The sequence below is a fragment of the Episyrphus balteatus genome, chromosome 2, assembly GCF_945859705.1.
Source record: "Episyrphus balteatus chromosome 2, idEpiBalt1.1, whole genome shotgun sequence".
Classification (NCBI taxonomy): Eukaryota; Metazoa; Arthropoda; class Insecta; order Diptera; family Syrphidae; genus Episyrphus; species Episyrphus balteatus.
This window is the reverse complement of record NC_079135.1, coordinates 49,544,864-49,567,174: the sequence shown is the minus strand read 5'-3', so window position 1 is coordinate 49,567,174 and position 22,311 is coordinate 49,544,864. Positions and strand designations below refer to the sequence as shown.

The 22,311-nt window shown below is 31.1% G+C and overlaps 1 protein-coding gene across 4 annotated transcripts; it reads left to right on the top strand.

Moving 5' to 3' along the window:
• Positions 1-1,136: 1,136 nt before the first annotated feature.
• On the top strand, positions 1,137-19,040 carry LOC129911754 (uncharacterized). Of its 4 annotated transcripts, none has more exons than XM_055989661.1 (10): positions 1,137-1,454; positions 10,309-10,414; positions 10,586-10,720; positions 10,805-10,992; positions 11,274-11,600; positions 13,661-13,908; positions 13,985-14,198; positions 15,698-16,111; positions 18,139-18,273; positions 18,336-19,040. In XM_055989661.1, the coding sequence occupies exons 1-10, from the start codon at positions 1,378-1,380 to the stop codon at positions 18,550-18,552; spliced, it is 2,061 nt and encodes a 686-aa protein (XP_055845636.1). In that variant the 5' UTR covers positions 1,137-1,377; the 3' UTR covers positions 18,553-19,040. The 4 variants fall into 4 exon arrangements, with proteins under 4 accessions (XP_055845636.1, XP_055845637.1, XP_055845638.1 ...); XM_055989662.1 differs by having other exon boundaries at positions 1,138-1,454; positions 15,698-15,859; XM_055989663.1 differs by lacking the exon at positions 11,274-11,600 and having other exon boundaries at positions 1,138-1,454.
• Positions 19,041-22,311: the final 3,271 nt, after the last annotated feature.

Sequence of the window (22,311 nt, the reverse complement as noted above, 5' to 3'; positions counted from 1 at the left end):
ACGACACACGCGACGACTTAAGCCCAGTACGCAGATCACGCTAAACTAAATTTTATCTCGACAATTTTTATCTCTACACGCGTTCGCTAAAAGCCAAGATAAATTTAAATTTAAAAATAACGGCTGAATCACAGTTTCATTAACTTATACCAGCTTACATTCAATATTACATTACATATTTTTTTTACCTGCAGAATACCTTTTTTACGCTCTCATTTTGTTTTATTCCTCTTCTTTTATATATTCCAAGGTTTTTTTTGCCTCTTATTCCTTGCAGCAACAACAAAAACCACAAAAATGTCAAAATTTATCTGTGAAAAAATGCGCTGAGCATTATTTCGCGAGCTAAATTGAGTGGAGACTTTTTGCAAAAGTAGTAGATGAGAATTCGAATTTAGCGCGTGAACTGCGTACTACCTGGCTAAAAATCCTCGCTAAAATTTATCTTTGGAGTAAATTTGTATGAAAGATAAATTTTAGCGTGATCTGCGTACTAGGCTTTACGACGAAAAACGCTGTCGGCAGTATGTATGAAAAAAATTTACGTTTCAGTATGGAATTTTTTTCATACAAAAACGCTGTCTTGAGCGTTTTTTGTGTTCGGTCTTCGTTGGTTATGGCGACTTTTCACGAGTCGATTTTAGCAGCACAACATATCGCACGAAATAGACTCGTGAAGAGTCGGCATTAGGGGGAGCCTTAAAATTTGTAGTTTTTAATGTTTTTCTGATAGGCTCTTCCACACCAACGCTTTCATGTACAGGACACAGTGTTGCGTTTAAAGCTCATTAGTTCTCAAATTTAGCTTTTGAAACTCTTTCGTTTGACAAGGCGTTAAGCCAAAAAGTTCGTTTTGCTATATAAAACTTCAGTAAATGGGTGCATCTTATGGGAAATTTGATGAACAGCTGATTCGTGTTCACAAACGTATCGGATATTTAGGTATCTTGGATAGGGTATCTATGCGTACATGAACGCACCCAATGCAAAAAAAATTTCTGCATTTCAGTTCTGTATGAAAACTTTTAAGCTTTACTGTAGGTTTGCGTCCCTACTCAATTTCGAAAAATTAATTGACGATGACGTAATATTGTATGTCAAATTTCACACCCACATTTAAATAAAAAAGATAAAAAATAAACCTGTGTTTACCTCTCTTGTTTATGTCTACATTTTTGCCACTGCTGCGCATCCACCAAATTTTCATAGAAAAAACATAACAAGAATCCTTTTAATCCTTCAGTTTCAGTTTGCTCCCGTATCCTTGTTTGTAAAGTCCACTTGCTAAAAGCTGTCCTTCATCAAATCCCCAATCAGTGAAAAAAAAAAATAAAAAGAGATTGCAAATTTTCCCACTTATTTTGGAATTTCATAAAAATGGCCGAAACAAGTGGACAATATACAAAACTGCCACCAGGCTGGGATTGTAAATTCGATCAAACCACAGGAAATTGGTAAGTATTTTTATTCCGTGAAAATTTATGAGAAATAAATAAAATTCCGACGCTACGTTGAATTTGCCACTTTGCATAGCACATATTCAAAATGGCGATGGTGTCATATTCGGCAGAATTATTAAAATCCCTAAAACTATGCAATGCAAACAAATTTGCATATCCGCATATTTTTTTTAAAAGTATGCGGATGTGTTTTTTTTTTTCAAAATGTTAATTATTCCTCCTGAAAGTATGCCTCAGAAATGAAGTGCTTCGGAAAAAGCAATCAGAAAACCGTTCGTTTCTCCTGGCTCTTGAAATTTAGGTCGACAACAGTAGGATATTGCATCCTCTTGAGAAAAAACACTCCCAAAGCAATTTCATTGCAAAAACAGACGAGATATAAAAAAAGGATAAAGATAATTACAACATTTGTTCTCATGATGATGGTGTGAATTTTTTTCTCGTTTGTCTTTTTCTCATATATGTTGTATGATGATGCATCCCTCGAGGACCTCGTTTCAATTCAAGTCCTTTCGCAAAATAAGGACATGTTATGAGATAAGGAAAATGACAACGCAATCATAGAGACACACACAAAAAATCCTTTAGCTTTAGCTTACTCTCTATTGCGCAGTATCTAAATGAATTCGTTTTGAAAAGACGATATGTCTTCACATATTCGAAAAGGGGTTGTGGTAAATGTTTTCATTCTCTCGAAGCCACCCAGAACACCACTTATTGTGGCTTATTAACAAAATACAGGCGGAAGAGAATGGGCCACACAAAACCCGCCACAATTTATGCCGAGTGCACTTATCATATTTGTGATGAGAGAACGACACAACGCGAACGATGCGATGAAGATGCCGGGAATGAAGGAGTTTCATGTGTGTTTTTGTTTTTGTTGACTGTTTTTTGTTTGTGCGGTTTCTCAAGTCCTCACGTCAATCAACTGTCCTTGAACGGGTGCTCTTCTTGGGTGTTTTTGTTTGGGATGTCCTTTCATTGGCGCGTCATCGTCATCATCATCGTCGTCGTGTTGTCTAAAAGTAAATGTTGAATGCATTTATATGTGGGAATCTTAAACAAGAGTCCTTGAGGGGATTCATGCCGAAAGAGCTGTGAATAGGATGTTTGAATTCATATTGACTTTTTAAATGCTTAAAAAGTGAAACCGGAGAACTTTTTAATTGTGGCTTTTGTAATTTCACTTGAAAAGAAAGAACACCTGTGTTTGCATTTCAATAGGTTTTTCTTTAACGATTTTGTGCTTAGTTATTTATTTAATCGAGGATTAGTTAATGAAGTGGGGTAATGAATCGTTTTTTTTTTTCATATAGAATTTTTTATTATGAGGATCGACTTTTTAAAAGAGATTTGTTGAATGTGAAATAATTACCCTGTTAGTTATTTTTATAGAGAACTTGGGCAAGTCAAAGGAGCCGCACATTTTTATCAAAGTCCTTTTTATAAATCGAATGCTTCACTGTGATCATTTTTTCCGTTCGATTTAAAACGAACTCCATAGAGCAAATTTAACAGAGTTTCAAAAGTTTTGCGTCGATAGTGTTCAACCTGTACAGCTTATATGTGGCGTTCAAATTAAAAAAAAATCACACGCTTTCATATTTAATTATTTTTTTCAATTTCGGAGCTCTTCAAACAAATCTCTTTACGACAGTATGCAAGCAACAGCTGATGTATTTTATTGCTTAAGCGGTCGCTAACAATACCAGGGTGCATCCAGGTGTATATAGAAGCTTCAATTCAGTTAAACACTTCTTGTTTGTTGAGCTGTTCCTCTACATGACCGAAACACCTTAGATGGGATCCTTCTCTGCTACATTGTTCATCTGCGATGGATAAGAAGTTATATAAATCTCTACTCTCCAATGTATCGGTACACGAACATCACTCTTAGAATCTTTTCTTTAACGGAACCCAGGACATTTTCGCCTCCGCCCCATTCTTGTCTTGTACAGGACTGCCCTTATTTTTTGAAAGATAGCTCTTCCTATTAACACTATCGTAAATGTTTTTTTTCCAAATTACATCGCAGTCGTAAGATTTTGTCGATGGCAGATTTTTATCACCTAAAACAATAATACTAGAGGCCGATTGGATCGCCGACATAAGGTTCTAGGCGAACACAAAAAATAGCGCACTATTCCGAATTTTGAATCCTTTGAAGAATACTTCTTCCGACGAATTTGTTAAAATGGGTTAGTGTATGTATACTTTTAACCAAATCTCGGACTTTTTAAACAGTTATGCCAAGAGGTTATCCGCATAAGCAGATTTATGCTAGTGGAGTTTTGATATCGCTGTTCTTACATCTTAAAAACGGGTGTACGAATATTTTGACCGTCATCGACAAAGAAGAATGGATTACTCTTTTTTTTTTTAATCCACAAATGTATTTTGTTTTTGTAAATTTGCAAATTTTAATATCACGATTATTAATATCTTCTTTAAAAACATTTTCACTAAAATTGTTTCATTAGTTTACGTGCAAGCCGGAACTTAAAAGTACGCCATTGTTTTTTTTTTTTCATTTATTTATTTTAATCATAATCTTAAGTTATTTTTGTTAAGAAATTCGATTTTCCCTGTAGGGTTCATCGAATATCCTTAAGTACCAAGCTTGAAGCAAATCCTTCCACCGATTTAATAGAAGCAGAAAGATGGGCAGACAGGTATATTTTTGGTACTCTCTATCATAGTAATGTCATGCCTGATTTTAAAATAAAGTTTGATTTTTTTACGAATCCTAAGCTTGTAAAGTAAGCAAGTAAAAACAAAAAAACGAGTCCCTACAAAATTTAATAATAGGTGTGTTCTTTTAATAAAGCTATACTAGCTTACCCGTGCGAGACTTCTCGCATGCTTAAATAAAAAGAAAGTATAGCTAGGTAGGTACAAATGTAAATGCAGAGTGTGTTTTTTAAAAAGTCGAGAATTACTAAAAAACTCCTGTTCATCCCTTTTAAAATACATTGGATTAGCCCCAGTTTAAGTTAAACAGCTATGAATATGGCACATTAAATTTAGCAATTCTAGGTTCCCTAAGTTGTACATACATTTTATAATTAACTCTATTTCAAACAGGTTGCCGCAACTAATATCTCAAACTTGGTCAATTTGAAGAACTTGAACCGATGTTGAATCATGCATTCACCACCTTAACTATCAATTGATAGTTGATAAATACTGAAATTTGATGTTTTAAAATCGAAATGGGGGAAAACTGGTCATTTTTTTAATGGATCTTTTCAGTTACATTTCACGGTTAGCATCATTCTTCGTTTTCAAATTTTTTTCAAAGCAAATAAGAGATCAAATTTTTTTTAACAACTATAAATTCTTTGCTTCCGGCTACAAAGAGGTTAAGTCACAAAATTGCACTTTCGGGTTTTGATGAAAAGAGAATAAGCTCTTTTATTTGGTATCAAAAACATAAATTTAGAGTAACTCTTTCTTATAAAAATAAGGGGATCAATGCTCAAAAATTCATCGATTTTCAACTTCAATCGGATTTTCTGGTAAACTATCATTTATGTAAGTCCTTTTTACCCAGGGGCAAAGAATTGATAGTTGACAATCGTAATAGGGGTGCAACACTTACGCCCCTATAGCACGCAAAGAGCAAATGAAGGGTCCAGGGGAAAAACGGCACATGTCCACTTTTTGTCAAAAATAAACGAATGATGAGGTCTTGTAGTATTTACTGACCACTATCTGATGGCATCCTTACTTTTATAAAACAAATTTAAGCCTTGCTGAAAAAATAAATAAATTGTGTGCTAAGTACTAAGTTGTATGGAGAACAAAATTTAAAAACGCATTTTTCTCGAAATGAGTTGGAATGGACTTGTGCTGTTTTTCCCCTGGAGCCTTCAAATATTCCGGCTTTTTTCTTATGTACATTATGTATGTATATTAGGGTGGGTCAAAAAAATCGAAATTCTTTTTTTTGAATTGGTACTCCGAAAAATCGATTGCTAGACCCCTCTAGAATATACACACCAAATATGAGCTCTTTATATTAATGGGAAGGTCCTCCGCTTTGCAATTTTCCATTTTTACATCAAGCTTCTACTAAAAAAAAAATAATTTTTTTATTAATTGACTTTTTAGCAAATTTCTTTTCATATTCTTGTAGGAAATTGAACGCTCTACAAAAAAGGCCTTATACACTTTTTTCGTTTATCTAACCGTTGAATAGATATTTGAGGTCCAAAAATCGAGAAAATCTTTAAAAATTCGTTTTTTGTTCTTAATTTTGTAACAAATTGAAAAATTATAATGATCAAACGCGCAAGACATATTCTTGTTGAAAATTGATTGCTCCACAAAAAAGGTCTTATTAACTTTTTTCATTATGATAACCATTCTAAAGATATTCGAGATCAAAGTTAAAAAAAAATATAAAAACATTTTATATTTTTAAAAAATTTCTAATTCACTGAAACTTCATTATTTTCAAATTAGCAAGATATATTCTTGTAGGGGCTTAAACGTTCTACAAAAAAATTCCTTGGAATGAAACTGATTGCTTTAACCGTTTAGAAGATATTCGTATCCAAATCGCAATGCATACGGGTCATAAGAAAACTATTGAAATCAGTGAGCATTGGTTTGGATACGAATATCTTCTAAACGGTTAAAGCAATCAGTTTCATTCCAAGGAATTTTTTGTAGAACGTTTAAGCCCCTACAAGAATATATCTTGCTAATTTGAAAATAATGAAGTTTCAGTGAATTAGAAATTTTTTAAAAATATAAAATGTTTTTATATTTTTTTTTAACTTTGATCTCGAATATCTTTAGAATGGTTATCATAATGAAAAAAGTTAATAAGTCCTTTTTTGTGGAGCAATCAATTTTCAACAAGAATATGTCTTGCGCGTTTGATCATTATAATTTTTCAATTTGTTACAAAATTAAGAACAAAAAACGAATTTTTAAAGATTTTCTCGATTTTTGGACCTCAAATATCTATTCAACGGTTAGATAAACGAAAAAAGTGTATAAGGCCTTTTTTGTAGAGCGTTCAATTTCCTACAAGAATATGAAAAGAAATTTGCTAAAAAGTCAATAAATAAAAAAATTATTTTTTTTTAGTAGAAGCTTGATGTAAAAATGGAAAATTGCAAAGCGGAGGACCTTCCCATTAATACAAAGAGCTCATATTTGGTGTGTATATTCTGGAGGGGTCTAGCAATCGATTTTTCGGAGTACCAATTCAAAAAAAAGAATTTCGAGTTTTTTGACCCACCCTAATGTATATACTATATATGTACATACATAGGTACACTTCCCAGACTTTTCCTGGCAAATGGAAGATGAAATGTTCCTACGGAATATGTTCATACATATATGTAGGTACTTACAAAAAATCTTGAAAAAAAAACCATAGGTGTGTTTTTTTGTTTATCTATATTGATTTTTGAAATCCATGCAAATATTTGGCACCACTGTACATAAACTTTGGCAGCTGTCTGTCAGAAAAGTCGCTTTTGTTTTTTTAATATTAACTCCGCAGTGGAAGGCCATTACATCCATGATGGATGCAAACAAATTTTTTTCACAAAAAAAAAACGAAAACCATAGCATGGCATCCATTTTGGATTCAAAAAATTTCACAAAAAACCAAAAATCAAAACTGACAGTTCTGATTCTGAAAAAAAACAGAATTTCTCTTCTGGTTTTAAAAACAGAATCAGAAGCAGAATCACTTTTTGTGTTTGCAGCACAAAAACAAATGAAGTTTGGCGCGATTACACATATATGTGGCACATGTTAAACTTCAGATTCTTCGGAATAAAAAAAACTGTTCAATTGGGATTCTGAATCGAAGAACAATTCCGGATTGCCAATTAAAAACGCCATTAAACGTTTGTTATTGTTTTGTTTCTGGCGGTGTTTTTTTTTCATAAAGGGAAATTCCAAAAACTATCTTTGTCTTTTCCTTTTCTAATTTGACATATCTCGGCAGGGAAAATGTAAACAAAAAACATATTGTCACACACACTTACATTACAACAAACACTGTGTGTTCGAAATCATTTAACCACAAAAACTTTTATATTTCGCGATTGTTTTCAAATTTAAAGTTTTTATTTCCGATTAATTAAAAAAAAATAATTAATTTTACATATTTATTTTGGAAAACACGAACTAAATTCACAAAACTCTATCGCAATTCGCGCCTCCTTTTGTTTGTTTATGTCTTCAGTCTTCACCATCCCAGCTATAGCTGTAAATTTTTTTTTCTTTTTTTCTGTTTTCTTTTGACTATTTTCTTATACTGACAATCGTTGGAAGTTCCCCACTGAACTTATTCCAAAGATCCTGTCAAAAGCGATGAACACTTCCACTTTCCAATAATTTTGGAAACATCTTATGTAGAAGTGTTCAATGATCTGAAAGAATAATTAAAATAAAGGTAGGACCGCACTTGATGTTGAAGGAACTACGCTAAGTACACCAAAGTAAAAAATAAGCAAAATATTTTGTATCTTTCATTGGTTATCGGAACTACACTATGTGGAATATAATTATTCCTATCAAAATATCGTATTATGTGATAAATGAATAAAATAAATCAATTATTTGTATTTGACGAATTCGACGGAAGAAATAGCCCAACTTTCTACTTTTTCATCTGTCGTATCCTTTGACATTGGTTGTCAACAATAGATCAGTTCGATTTTCTGTTTCGGAGTGCAGACCGGGGAATTTCAGAGCTAAGAACTGTGTTCTTTTCTTTTCTGATTTTATGAATTGTGAACTTTAGTTGTTTATTTGTGAAGAAAATGTAATAAAAGTAACATTTAATGATATATCTAATAAATTATATCAATTAAATACTAAAATTCTGTTGTAGAGTTCAATTTTATTATGCCAAAGTCATATCTACAAATGATAATCTGTTATTAAAAATTGTTTTTAACTGAAGAGCAAGAACATACATAAAGTCTAGTAGCGTATTTTATTTTATTAAAAAAAAAAAGAACAACGATAATAGTTAACAATTTCTTGCATCAGAACTTCCTTAGTGCACATTCATCGAGAAAATATCGAACACACCTTGGAATTTAAAGTGAGCTGTCAAAAAGCAATCCGTCATGCAACGTATTCTTTGGGTCACCCCTTTCTGTCCCATCCTTCAATTTCAACGGATTGATTGACACAACGGGTGGAACGGATTCTATGGGTTAACCATTAACCATTAACCATTCAAAATGAAATAGTTTACGAAAATATCTCATTTGGATTTTAGTGAAAACATGATATAAGGCACTTAAATACAAAATAAAACTTTTGAGTGATCTTTTTTTTACGGAGGTTGACTACCCAGAACCTCAAAAGTTGGCATTTTTAATTTGTGTTCCAAAAATTAAATAAAAATGTATAACTAATGTTACATGTAACAGGGCTGTTTAGGTACTGCCTAAAACAGAAATAATTCTCCTTTTTTCAACTTTTTTAACCCAATTCCTGTTTGATTAGACTGAAACTGTGTAGTTTTTTTTTTACAAAAAAGAGAGCCCCTCTTGCAAATTTCTGCCCAAAAATTTCTTGGGACAAAAGTCTGAAATCTTTCAAAAGCTAGTGCCTTCTTTTTTTCTTTTAATAAATGATAATTTTGTCCTAAAAGAGTTTGCGTACTTTTGCACAATTTTTTCTTTCTCTGAGAGGATTTCATCCCCACTTCTAAAATTTGACAGGTTTCATATTTTTGTCCAAACTTATCTGCAATTTGTTTGTACATAATAATGCTTAAAATGTTAACCATCAGAATTTTTAAGCAAATCGGAGAATTTACTCGCCTAATGAACGCCCCTGATGATACGAACTAATGATATACGAACACCCCTAATGTGAACAGGAACACGCCATGTCAAACATTTCCAGATTCATTGGAAAGTGATAAAAAGTCATTTTAAAATTCATTTTGGCTGGAATATTATTTTTTAAACAAATTAAGATTTCTTAAAAATTATAAACATTTATATATTTATATTTTGCCAGATTCTGGCGGCAGAAATTCGCCTTTTTTTAAGATATAATTTATTAAAATCTGTTCGGTGTAAGTCCAGGAAAAGGGTGTTCGACAACCGTAATAATATATATGATGATTGCGGGTCGAAATGGTGCAGTGAATGTATTGCTTGACTGCTAACCTAGAGGTGTGAGTTCGAGCCCTACCTCCGGCAGCATTCTTTTCTTTATCTCCCAAGCTTTCCTTCTAATTAGTGCCGGGCATATGCATTTAAAAGACCTTAGGTCCTACAAGGATATAGTTAAATTATTATTATTACGTAGGCGAATTTTCCAATTATCAACACTCAATACAAACGCACTTGGATAAAGAAAAAGAGAAACTAATTAATTTTTCCGAAATTCTATCCGTATTTGGATTAAAGCTTCTATTTTTATCGACAGCTGCACGTTGTTTTTGTAACGCATGTAGTCTCTTACTGCGGGTATGGTATAGGTATATATGGCAAAAAGACAAACCTACATTTTGAAATGTTAATGCTTTCGTTTTAGCTGCAAAATAATTTTTTGATGCAGTATTTTCGACAGCGGCAAAATAATTTTCAAACTTCTTAGTTTTTAACATCCCTGAATATTCCTCCTCTATACAGGATCTTAAAGAATTCGACAGGCAGACTTTTATATCTATTATTCAAAATCATGGAGTTCATTCATAGAATCCGTTACTTCATCAAAGACCTTAATTAGGCACCGTACTTTTGGGTCTGCTAAGATTGGCTCAATAGATTTCCTCCTAACTTCCATCCTAACTTCTTCTTACAAAAAAAAAAAAAACAGAATTTGAATTTATATCTTTTTACAGTTACTACATAAACTACTTCACCAAAGCAATGCAGTTGGAAGATCCCCGAATCCGCTACAAACAGTTACAAAATGAAAAATGCTCAACAGAATCTATTCCAATGCAGGTAAAATACACTTTGATCGATATTACGTGTAACCTACTTCCACTTAAATGTTAATTTCACTTTATCAATTTTTAATCTAATTTTTCCCTCTTTCCAACTCTTGTATGTACATAAATACAATTTTCTATTGTCTCTTGTTCGTGTCTTGTTCTCGATGTATATATAACATAGCCACTGCATGGATCTCCTTACCATGTGTATCCGTCAAATAACTTTCCTGCTATGCGAGCTTTCCAAGGACCCAACCCGAGTTTGTATAACATATCTGCCAGTCCTCTTTTATCGACAAAGAGTCAACTGCAAATGGTAGGTGTATAATTTTTTTGTTGTATTGTAAAAAGCTTATCGATTGATTTTTAATGAAAAATTTCTACTCATGTCTTTGTTCAGGAAATGTCTCCAGTGTCCCATTTGAAATCTTCTGCACCACAAACACCACGCACAGGAAACATGTCCCGACGATCAACAATTCAAGAAACATCATTTTCAAGCCAAATTGACACCGATGCTGTGGTGGCAAAAATTCAAAATATGTTTCCTACCGCTGGCGAAAACCATATCCGTTTGCTGCTTAAAAAGTAAGTATCAATATTTGAGTATAAAATAAATAATAAACTTTATTCACGTGCTTTAAGCAATCAATTTAACAACAAAATGTTTAACTTAATTAACTTCTTTGCCTTTTATCGCTTCCTCACGCTTTTTGACTAACCAACTACAATTAATCAATAATTGTTCTGTGTATTTGTCCTCTGTAATAAATAAATAAAAATAACACATCCAACACAAATGCACTCAAATTGAACAATAACACTCAATTTCAAAACTAAATACAACAAACAAAACAAACAAAATGTAGATACTATAATCGCGAAGCGGTTGTTATAAGCGCTCTTCAGGTGGAAAAGCATCCAGTTACAATGCCAGGACCATTTGTAACACCACCATCACAGCGTCATCTGTTCCACAGTAACTCTGCGTTTCAGATGACACCACCGGCTCGTCGTCCTGATATTGGGGCGGGCAGTCAATCCCGTATGTCACGAACAGCAAGCCCAATACCGGGCGGGCGATTCGGTAGTGTCCTGACTATGCATAGCAGTCTTGGATTCGGACATGGATCACCGAAAATTGGAGAAATTCGTAACTCACCAAAGCCACATTCATCGCCCAAGATGAAGTTGAGGTCCGAATTTTTTCATAAAACTTTTCTTTATTTTCGTTTTTGTTCCTTTTCAATATTTTCCTATTTTTGTTGTATTTTTTTTTTTTTTTTTTTTTTTTTTTTTTTCAATAAAGAAAAAACATTTATTTATTTGCAACAAAAGTGTCACATATTACCTTCTTATTTTTTTTTTTTTGCTTTCTGTGGATTTTTATTTTGAGTGAATTCAAAAGTTGGAGACTGGGAAGCAGCGACGGATATTTCGTCTTAAAATTATATGTTTTTCGTTCATAGTTCAGGTTGCATGAAATTAAAGTGAAATTAAATTCAATCAACTATTTAATGCCAGAAAATGCATTTCTATCAACAAATATAAAGCCACTTAGAAGAATAAACGAATTAAATAGCATACAAATAAACGACACATTGCTTTTTAATAACCGGTGTTCTCGCTATATTGATTCTCAAGACCCTGTGGTTCGATCTGATTCAATGTCTTTTCTAGATCACTATATTGCTTCAGCCCAGCCGCTAGTTGGATATTCTTTCTATTCTTCCCGATTAACATGAATCGAAATATTCAATTTATTAATTACGTTAAATTGTACACTCCTCAGTAAAGAGATATCACAAAATCTAAATTTCACACAAAGTCATTCTCCTAAAAATTTAAATTCCCCTATCTTCATCATGGGGACTTATTAAAACAAATGAAATGACATCAAATAATCCAAACCATAGTTCATCTTCGTTAGTTTATCGTTTGTCCACCCTAGGCTCCAGAGACAAAAGAAAGTGAATTGATTTCAATTTGACTTCGAGTGTAAATGAGATGTGAAACCTAGCTGATATTTTTTTTCTAACATCTTAAAAAAAAGCTTTCAAACGGCAATCGGAAGGTTCTTCAGATCTTGATATACTTTATTTAAATCCAGATAACCATTTTTTAATTTTCTATCAACAGTTGAAAAAATAATAATTTAAAACTTTTAAAACAATGAAAGTAATTTTTTAAATTATTTTTCATTTCAAAATTTTGCATTTGTATTAAAAATTTTTCTTAACTTTTTTTCGTCCGTTTAATTTTGAATTATAAAAAATGTAGGTATTATTGGAAACGAATATGCGATTTTCTTTTTCTTAAATATGTATGTTAATTTTAGCTCGTCTACATTTTTAAGAGAATTTTGTATGTAAGCTAAAATTTAGAACACTCGAGGTCAAGATAAATTAGGCATGACATTGCGATGTTGTAGAATGCCATATTACCAAAACGAAAAAATTGTTTTTCTCAAAAACGGCTATGATTTTAATTTAAAAAAATACTTGTATTGTCGCACATCCAGATTCTACTTTTTAAATTAAACAAAAAAAAAAAAACATTTTCAAACCGTTATTATCGTTATTATCTAACCGTTATTTTTGGAAAATCAATTCCTTAAAAGAAAGTCAATACATTTTCTTGAATTTTTTTTTTTTTTAATATGTGGATTAATTTTAAAATAACTCATAAAACCTACTTTTTTTATATTTTACATATTATTAAATTAATGATAAAATAAAAAACTTAAATTTCTTAAACATCAGTAAAAATAAAACAACAAAACAAAAAAAAACAACACGAGTTAAATAGAATGCTAGTTTATTGGACATTGTTGTTTGTACATTATTTTTCTATTTTCCTTAACTAATATTAAAATTAAATTGTATTTTGGTCTTATAGAAAATACTTCTGTAATTGCGATTCATTCAGATTAAGTTGGTTAACAAGTACTATTAACTATTGAATATCATAACTAACTTTAAAGAATATAAGCACTCTTTTGGAAAAATTTTATGATTTTTTTCAAATTGTTTTGTCATTAAAATTATATTGTTCAACTGTTTTTTTTTCTTTTTGATTTATTTTTCATATGGATTAGAATAAACTCCATTATGATTGATTATTTAATTTTAATTATGTGTGTATGCTTTTGTTTTCTGTGTTAGTTTTTATACTATTATTGTTTTTCAAAATCAAAACGCATGCCATGACCCTCAAACAGTACAGTATAAAATCAAATCAAATCCTATTCTTTTAGATATATGAAGAACGTATTTCCCAAAGCTGATGAGACTTTGCTTCTGGATATTCTTGCCAATTCTGACAATAATGTCCAAAAGGCTTCGGAAACACTTATTGCGATGGGCTATGTTAAACGAGATGTTGCTGCGCCACCAAAACTCACTCTCCGTAATGAAGGAAAATCGAATAATACGGAAGGCGAGGAGTGTAATAAAATAATTCCGTTGCGCCCGAAGGTATACACCGAAGAAGAAAAGAATCAAAGTAAGTAGATATTCTTGTTCACTTGTGGTAAATGTTAAAATTTAAATTAACTATTTCTTTTGCCCTCAAACTAAAGTGAAAATTCGACTACAAGAAAAGTTCAAAGAAATTGCTGAACGAATAATATCAATGGCTCTAGAGAGTGTTAATTATTCAGAAGACAGAGCTACACAAATATTACAAATTGTACATGATGAAGACGAATGTCGGGCCAAAAAAGATGCTGATGCATTACAATGTGCATTAGATGAAGATTCTTGTGTTGATGGAATACAAGATGGAAGTAACAAGTTAGTTCTCAAAACAAAGTTCTTTTGTTCATATAACGTTTATGAAAAAAAAAAAAATAATTATGATTACTTTGTTTTTTTTTTGTACGTTTTGAGCTGTTGTAACACAAAATTTTTACAACTTCATCACATTTCATAAATATATATATTTCTCTTCTTTTTATGTGCATTTTTATATGCATATAAGAATGTCTGACCCCTTCCCCTTATGTATTGTTTATATTTTACTTTAAAAAAGGTACATAAAACTTTAAAATTAAATTTTTTGTTTGATAAATTACTATCAGAAAAATGTCAAGCGACAAAAGAAATTTTAATTTAAATTAGAGAAAGTTTTAAGTGCCATCTGTTGGTTTCTTTTTAAACTATTTATTTATTTGATTCAAAAAGTAAACTGCTGTTACAAATCAGTCGTACAACTTTGGGATATTTATTAAAAACTTATTTAGGTACAACTTAAAAAAATTGTCAAAATAATGAACTAGCACCAGTTGCAACTTCAATAATTGGAAAAGGAAAATCAGTATCAACCAAAAACATTTCTTTGGTTGATTTTTTTGGTAGCTTTAGTATTGCTTCATAAATGGACTTTAACATGAAAAAAGGAAAATTCTTTGATCAAAAAGTACAATTTCTTTGTACAATGAATAAACAAATCATAAATTCCTCAATTTCATTTTATTCAGTCACAAAAAGTAAATTCGGATAAATAAAGAGTTAGAGTTAGTACAATACCTTTAATGACATCGTAATCACTTTATATTTTTATCTTTATCTTTGAAATGAATGAATGAAAATTTTGTGTTTTGTACCTATTGGTATGCTAACTTTTATCCAGCAGAAACTAAATCGAGCTTGTTTTAAACAAGATATTCCAAACAGTTGTTTGAACACTTGCACGTTTTTTTCAGATAATTTTTATTTTCTGTCACCATAATGGAAATATATATGTTTTTTAAATAACACTAACAAACCATTGAACAATCTGTTTTCAAAAAACAAAGTGCATTTACAAGTACCGAAGTTCACCAATAAATATCTGATAAGAATTTCCAAAAAGCAGACATTTTTCTTTATCTGAAATAGAAAAATTGTAATTATTTTTTGGATCGACTATCTTGAAGTCAATGATATTGACTCCACATGACACATATACCGTTATTATGAACTGGTAGGTTTAAAAAATATATTACATTGACATTTAGTAAGAAAATGTACATTATGTACCTTCGAAAAAATATTGAACGGCGAAATTGCTGTAGTCTACAACATAATCAATTTTTTTAGGTTTCGTGGGAAATTTAATAATTTTTTTGTTTTCCATTGCTCGAATGTACAAATATTGTAAAAAAAAAACAATCGCTTTCTAAAACTAATTCTCAATTTTTCTTTTTTTGTATTTATTTATTATATTTTTTTGAAAATTGGACACGATTCTTTTGCAGCAATTCTATTTATTATTATGTTTTATTTCGTTTATTCCATTTTTTCACAAATAGCTTACAAGTACCAACAGTTATAACAACATCCATCTCAACTTCAAAATTAAGTAGTGAAAAAACCATTCCTGTTCCCATTACCCTTCCACCAACAACACCAACAAACGATGTCGAAAATGTTGCCCGGGATCATCGCAAAAATTCAAAAGTCCACGTCAAGAAGTACAACGAAAAAATTATTCCTTCTAAGATATTATCATCATTTACATCATGCCACATATCATCATCATCATCATCGTCGTCATTATTTCCTAAATATAAATCAAAACCATCATCATTTCTAAAAAAATTATTATCAAAATCCTCCTCATCATCTGAAGAGTATAATGCATCGACAGCAGATGGCACTGCATTCAAATGGCAAACAAAATCTGATAAAATATATCCTCGTTCTAAAAACGTTGAATCTTTGAAGTATGAAATAACGGTTTTGCTGTGTCTATATTTTACTTATTATAATATACAATTAGTTTTCTATTATTTTTTTTTTAAATACTCGAATATAAAATTTTTGAATTTAGTTTTTTTTTTTTATATACATTATTTGTGTGCCGTTTATGCGTGTGATGTGTTTTTTATTTTTTCTAATTTAATCTAATCTAATGTAATCCTCTTCATACTTTTCATAATATTCATTAAATCATTATTCTTACTAAATTGGATTTTATGGATTTATGTCTAATGCATGCGTAGTATTATTTGTTGATTGATGAAACATACAATTCGTGGTAGATCTGCAGTTGGTTAGTAGCACTCAATCAATTGTCCTTAAAGATATATGATATAATTATGAATAATGACATTGTTGAGATCGGTAATTATCATTAATTCTTTAAATCTTTGCGACATATTTTACGAGAACATATTGGAGTTCGGAGTTTTTACCTGCAACAAAATTTGTTAAAAAAGGGGCTTCAAATCGAACATAATTGTGTGGACGTACATACATAGCGATTGTACGGTAATCCATACTTATGGTTCCATAGTATGGTGGCCAGCATTCAACAAAGCGTAATATAGTTAAAAAGAAATGGTAACGGAGTTACGAATAACAGAGTTACGCGCGACAGAGTTACGGCCGTCAAAGTTACGCGAAACCGAAGTTACGAAAAACTAGAGTTACGAATTCTAAAGTTATGTTAAGCTATGACATGTGATTTTTGGGTTGGCAACAATTGCGAGGAACTATATGGAATTATGGAAATACAAACAAGAGATTAACATTTTTCTCATTGGTCAGAACTAAATGAGTTAAGCGAAAATGGGTGTTATTTAATCTTGTAAAATTTTGATTGGATAGGTATAGATATACAAAGTGGGTATTACAAAATACGCTATGAATAATTATATTAATTAATAGAAAAAAAATACGTAGGTGCAATATTAGTTGGACAAATAAGAAGTTAATTTCAATTATGTCCCCCAAACTCACATAAGCATACTTATGTTTTTTTTCTATTTCAACGTTTTTGCGATCTTCTCACAAAAACAAAACCATATATGTATATCTATACCTATCCAATAAAAATTTTAGAAGATTAAATAACACCCATTTTCGCTTAACTCATTTAGTTCTGACCAATGAGAAAAATGTTAATCTCTTGTTTGTATTTCCATAATTCCATATCGTTCCTCGCAATTGTTGCCAACCCAAAAATCACATGTCATAGCTTAACATAACTTCAGAATTCGTAACTCTAGTTTTTGGTAACTTCGGTTTCGCGTAACTTTGACGGCCGTAACTCTGTCGCCCATAACTCTGGTATTCGTAACTTCGTCGGTTTCCCAGTTAAAAAAGGTGCAAAAATCAATTATCGTAGGTTTAAGGCAGCGACTTGATACTCAAGGAATCAAACTGCTGTCAGCCAAACCTTACGGTCACACCCTCCTATCAACCTTTCTTTATTCAAACATGCTAGCCCCACTCTCACTTACTATAGCACCTATACTTTAAGCCCAGTTATTTTAAGTGACAGCCAGACGGCTGTTAAAGCTATAAATTCGGCCACGACACCCTTTAAATTGGTTCTGTAGTGGCGAGATGGACTCTTCAGTCTGAACTCCAACCACAAGTTTACTCAACTGACTGCCAGTTCACAGTGGTATTTAAGGAAAACTGATGAATAGGCCAGATAAGGATCAGACGTCAGACCTTTAAGATTCACCTGAAGAAAGAGTTAATATTAAAAAAAAGAATTGTTACTGGCATCAAATTTAAGGTTTTCTCCTGTGAAAACAACTTCTCTGATCAGTCTTATTTTAACTCAAGCGAAGAAAAAATGAATGTACCGAATTACAGATCCTGCTCGGAACCAACTGTATCACTTTGAATTTGTTGTTAATCAAACTGCAATGTTCGTAGTTACTTCGTATTTTTTTTATAATTCTAGTTTCTAATTGGAAAAATTATTTTACTAAACAATTTTGATTCAACCGTTTAGAACCTCTCCCAAAGAATCAAGCGAAGATGAACAAGATATATTGCATAAGCAAGAATTTCAGTCTATTTTGGGACGTATCGCAACTATGGGACATAATGCTGAATACAATAAAGGACCTGATGACAATCTTCTTTTGTAAATATATTTCTAAAGAATAATAAAATATTTTATTAATAATATTGATCTATTGCTTTCAGAGCTGATTATGTTACCTGGAACGGTGCAAACCCGGATATCTCAGTTGGTAGGAAAAATATTGCTTTAGGACCAGATGCAAGTATTATAAAAGAACGTTCATGCTCAGCAAACGGACGAAATCCAGACTTGTGTAAGGGACCTAAAGCTGGTCTTGCCAAAGGAAGTATTTACTCTCAATTAAAGTCATCTACTAATACAAACATAAAATGCAATTAAAAAGTAAATTACCTATATACAATTAACTAACTTTGTATTAAATTATATTCATTGTAATAACATTTTGATTGAAATACTCGAATTTAATCTCATGAGTGGGGCGATTGATGTTTGCTAATTATTTTTTTTAAATTAGAGCAATATTTGTGCCAATAACTAACCCCTTTATACTCGTAAAAAAGAAAATAACAAATCAGTCCGTTTTTTGAACACAACAATAAAAAATATATTTAAAAATTATATTCCATCCACAAATCTATTGATTTCTTTTTTTTGCTTATATAAATTAAATTTATACTTATTGTCGTCCTGTAGATTAACTGTACTATTTAAATAATATATAAACAAAAATGAACTAATTGGGTTTTAGTGCAATATTTTTTACTCAGTATTATTCTAATGAATGTAATCTTTTTCTAGAAAAAAAAAAAATCACATAATCATTCGTAATCGTATCATTCCAAAGTTAGCTAAAATGAACTTTTAAACATTCAATGTTATTATTATTTGTTTTTTTTTTTTTTTTTAAGAACGAAATGTTTTTATTTTGTAAAATCTTGTGAATAGATTTAGTACATTTATTTGTAATAATCATACTACGATGTATCTTTGTATTATTCCTATTGTTTTTCTTATTATTAAATAAATTTCATTAATACATAACTTAGTTGGTGTTTTAAATGTATCAAACGAAATTGGAGCAACAGATAGCCCTTTAAGCGTTAGGTTGGTTAAGAGTTGTAGTTAAAATGGATCTTATCATTTTCATCTAACTACAAGCATTAAGGGGTAATAACACCTTGTAAACCATGAAATCGAGCGTCATTTTCATGAGCGTATAATACAAAGAAGAAATATTATTTTCTTTTGGTGTTTGTTTAGTTTAATTAAGTATATTAATAAATAACAGAATAGGCTTATGTTAAATTTTTTAATGATGTGAAATTTTTTAAATGGCGGTGTAGTTCAGGATGATAGTAAAATCCTGTGCTCCCATCGGGCGACCAACTAACTCCTACAGTTTTTAACCGATTGGGCTGAAATTTTGTGTGGAGCTTAAAAATACTATTCTCTAGTGAAGTACGATTTTTTTGAAATATTAAAATTTAACGATTTTATGGTCTTTTTTTCAACGAATTTTGTTTTTGGAATGAAATAATTTTTTCAAACTAATGCCATTTCTTTAAAAATCCTACGTACTTCACTAGAGAATAGTATTTTTAAGCTCCACACAAAATTTCAGCCCAATCGGTTAAAAACTGTAGGAGTTAGTTGGTCGCCCGATGGGAGCACAGGATTTTACTATCATCCTGAACTACACCGCCATTTAAAAAATTTCACATCATTAAAAAATTTAACATAAGCCTATTCTGTTATTTATTAATATACTTAATTAAACTAAACAAACACCAAAAGAAAATAATATTTCTTCTTTGTTTTATACGCTGATGAAAATGACGCTCGATTTCATGGTTTACAAGGTGTTATTACCCCTTAAATAATTATACTACTTTACAAAATTATACTTTTTTTTGGTGCCGGGCTATATTTATACTTTTCAAAAGGTAATATTTCAAAAACGGAATTGAATTTTTCTGACTTAAAGAAGAATGGACATTTTGGACGTTAGGCGGCCATAAATGAAATGAAATAGTTTTTTTTTTTTTGTTATTTAAATGACTTAGTCGAGTTCCAAACAACCAAAAATTCGATCTGCATTCTACACTAAAATTAATCTAGTGAATGAAGAAATAGTTTTTTTTTATTTAATGACTTAGCCGAGTTCCAAAAAACCAAAAATTCGATCTGCAGAAAGGAATAATTAATAATAGGAATAAACAATAATAATAATTAATCTTGTGAATCTTTCGAGTCACGTGAGTTTCGACAAAACAATTTTCCACCCGATCTATTTTTGGTCGCCCGGAACTTGTTTTTTTTTTTACTTTTTCTACATAAAAGTCCTTGGCATCAAAATGATTGCTTAATCGTTTAGAAGATATTCGTATCCAAACCCTAATGCCACTGATTTCAATAGTTTTCTTATGACCAGTATAAACGGTTTAAGCAATCAATTTGATTCCAAGGACTATTTTGTAGAACGTTTTAGCCCCTACAAGAATACACATTTGATAATAATAACTTTGACCTCCAACCTCTTTCAAATGGTTAGAGTGGAGCAATATGTTTCCTACAAGTATATTTCTTGCCCGTTTGATTATTATAATTTTTCAATTTGTTACAAAATTAAGAAAAAAAAATTTAAAGATTCTCCCAATTTTGGGACCTCAAATATCTTTTAAACCGTTAGATAAACGAACAAAATGTACAAGGCCTTTTTTGTAAAGCGTTTAATTTCCTACAAGAATATGTAAAGAAATTTGCTAAAAAGTCGATTTATAAGAAAATACAAATTTCGAAGTGGAGGACATTCCCATTAATATAAAGAACTCATATTTGGTGAGTACATTTTAGAGGTGCCTAGCAATCGATTTTTCAGAGTGTAAAATAAAAAAAAAGGAGTTCTTTTTTTTCTACCCACCCTAATATACATACTATACACAGTGGTGCAAATGTGAATTTCGATTTGGATGTGTTGGCACCTAGGCCAAAGTTATAAATTCACATTATTTACCCGTTGTCCGCATACACTGTGGCGTATACGTGCTCTATTTTGTATTTAGTTGTTTCACATATTATGTATGTATAGTATATAGACATTATGGTCAAACCTCATTTTTTAGACAATTTTACTGTTAACAAGTCTATCCTAGGTCTTTTTATGTTAAATAATAACAATACCAACTTCTTTTTCAAGATGCTCCCGACCACTGATCATCCGAACAAATTGATTTTTATGATAAAGACATTATGTACATACACCCGAATACATTCCATGAACAAAATTTTGTCCCGCGAAAAATGTGTTTGATTTACTTACTCATGGACGTAGGTATGACATATACAGGGTGTAACAAAAGTTAGCGTCGGAACGAAAACGGTAGATAGGGTAGGTGGTGACAGTTATCAGAAAAATAATAAAAAAATCGCAGCCATATATTTTGGGAGTTATGGGCATTTGAAAAAAAGTCGAAAAAATGGTCACCCTGTGACGGTTTTTCATGTGCCGTGACTACAAATCTTAATTTTTCTCATTTTTTTCTTTTGTTACGGAACCTTGAATAACACTGCTATCAAATGCATTCCATGAAAAATTTTTTAGTACTAAGTTGGGTAAAAAAGTAATATTTTCTTTAAAACTGATGCAGCTGAGTTAAAATTTTTGAATGCATTTGATAGCAGGGTTATTCAAGGTTCCGTAACAAAAGAAAAAAATGAGAAAAATTAAGATTTGTAGTCACGGCACATGAAAAACCGTCACAGGGTGACAATTTTTTCGACTTTTTTTTCAAATGCCCATAACTCCCAAAATATATGGCTGCGATTTTTTTTATTAATTTTCTGATAACTGTCACCACCTACCCTATCTACCGTTTTCGTTTCGACGTTAACTTTTGGGACACCCTGTATACATAAACATACAAACGTCCATTAATTTACTAATTTGACTGGGCTATATCCAATATAGGATGTCGGCGTGTCCTTACTAAAACTGACTACGGTTACCAATATTTGGTAAGCATTTGAAAAGTTACATTTCATACAAAAACTATTATAAAATTGTTTTCAACCATTATAAGACGCCACTTCAAAATTTAAAGAACACTTAAACCCTCCAAAAGAGATGATCAAATCCAA

Excerpts from the sequence above, each read along its gene's own strand:
- LOC129911754 (XM_055989661.1), top strand. The coding sequence starts at position 1,378 with ATGGCCGAAACAAGTGGACAATATACAAAACTGCCACCAGGCTGGGAT. Across the intron at positions 10,415-10,585 it reads CAGAATCTATTCCAATGCAG|CCACTGCATGGATCTCCTTA; the intron begins GTAAAATACACT and ends TATATAACATAG. Across the intron at positions 10,721-10,804 it reads CAAAGAGTCAACTGCAAATG|GAAATGTCTCCAGTGTCCCA; the intron begins GTAGGTGTATAA and ends GTCTTTGTTCAG.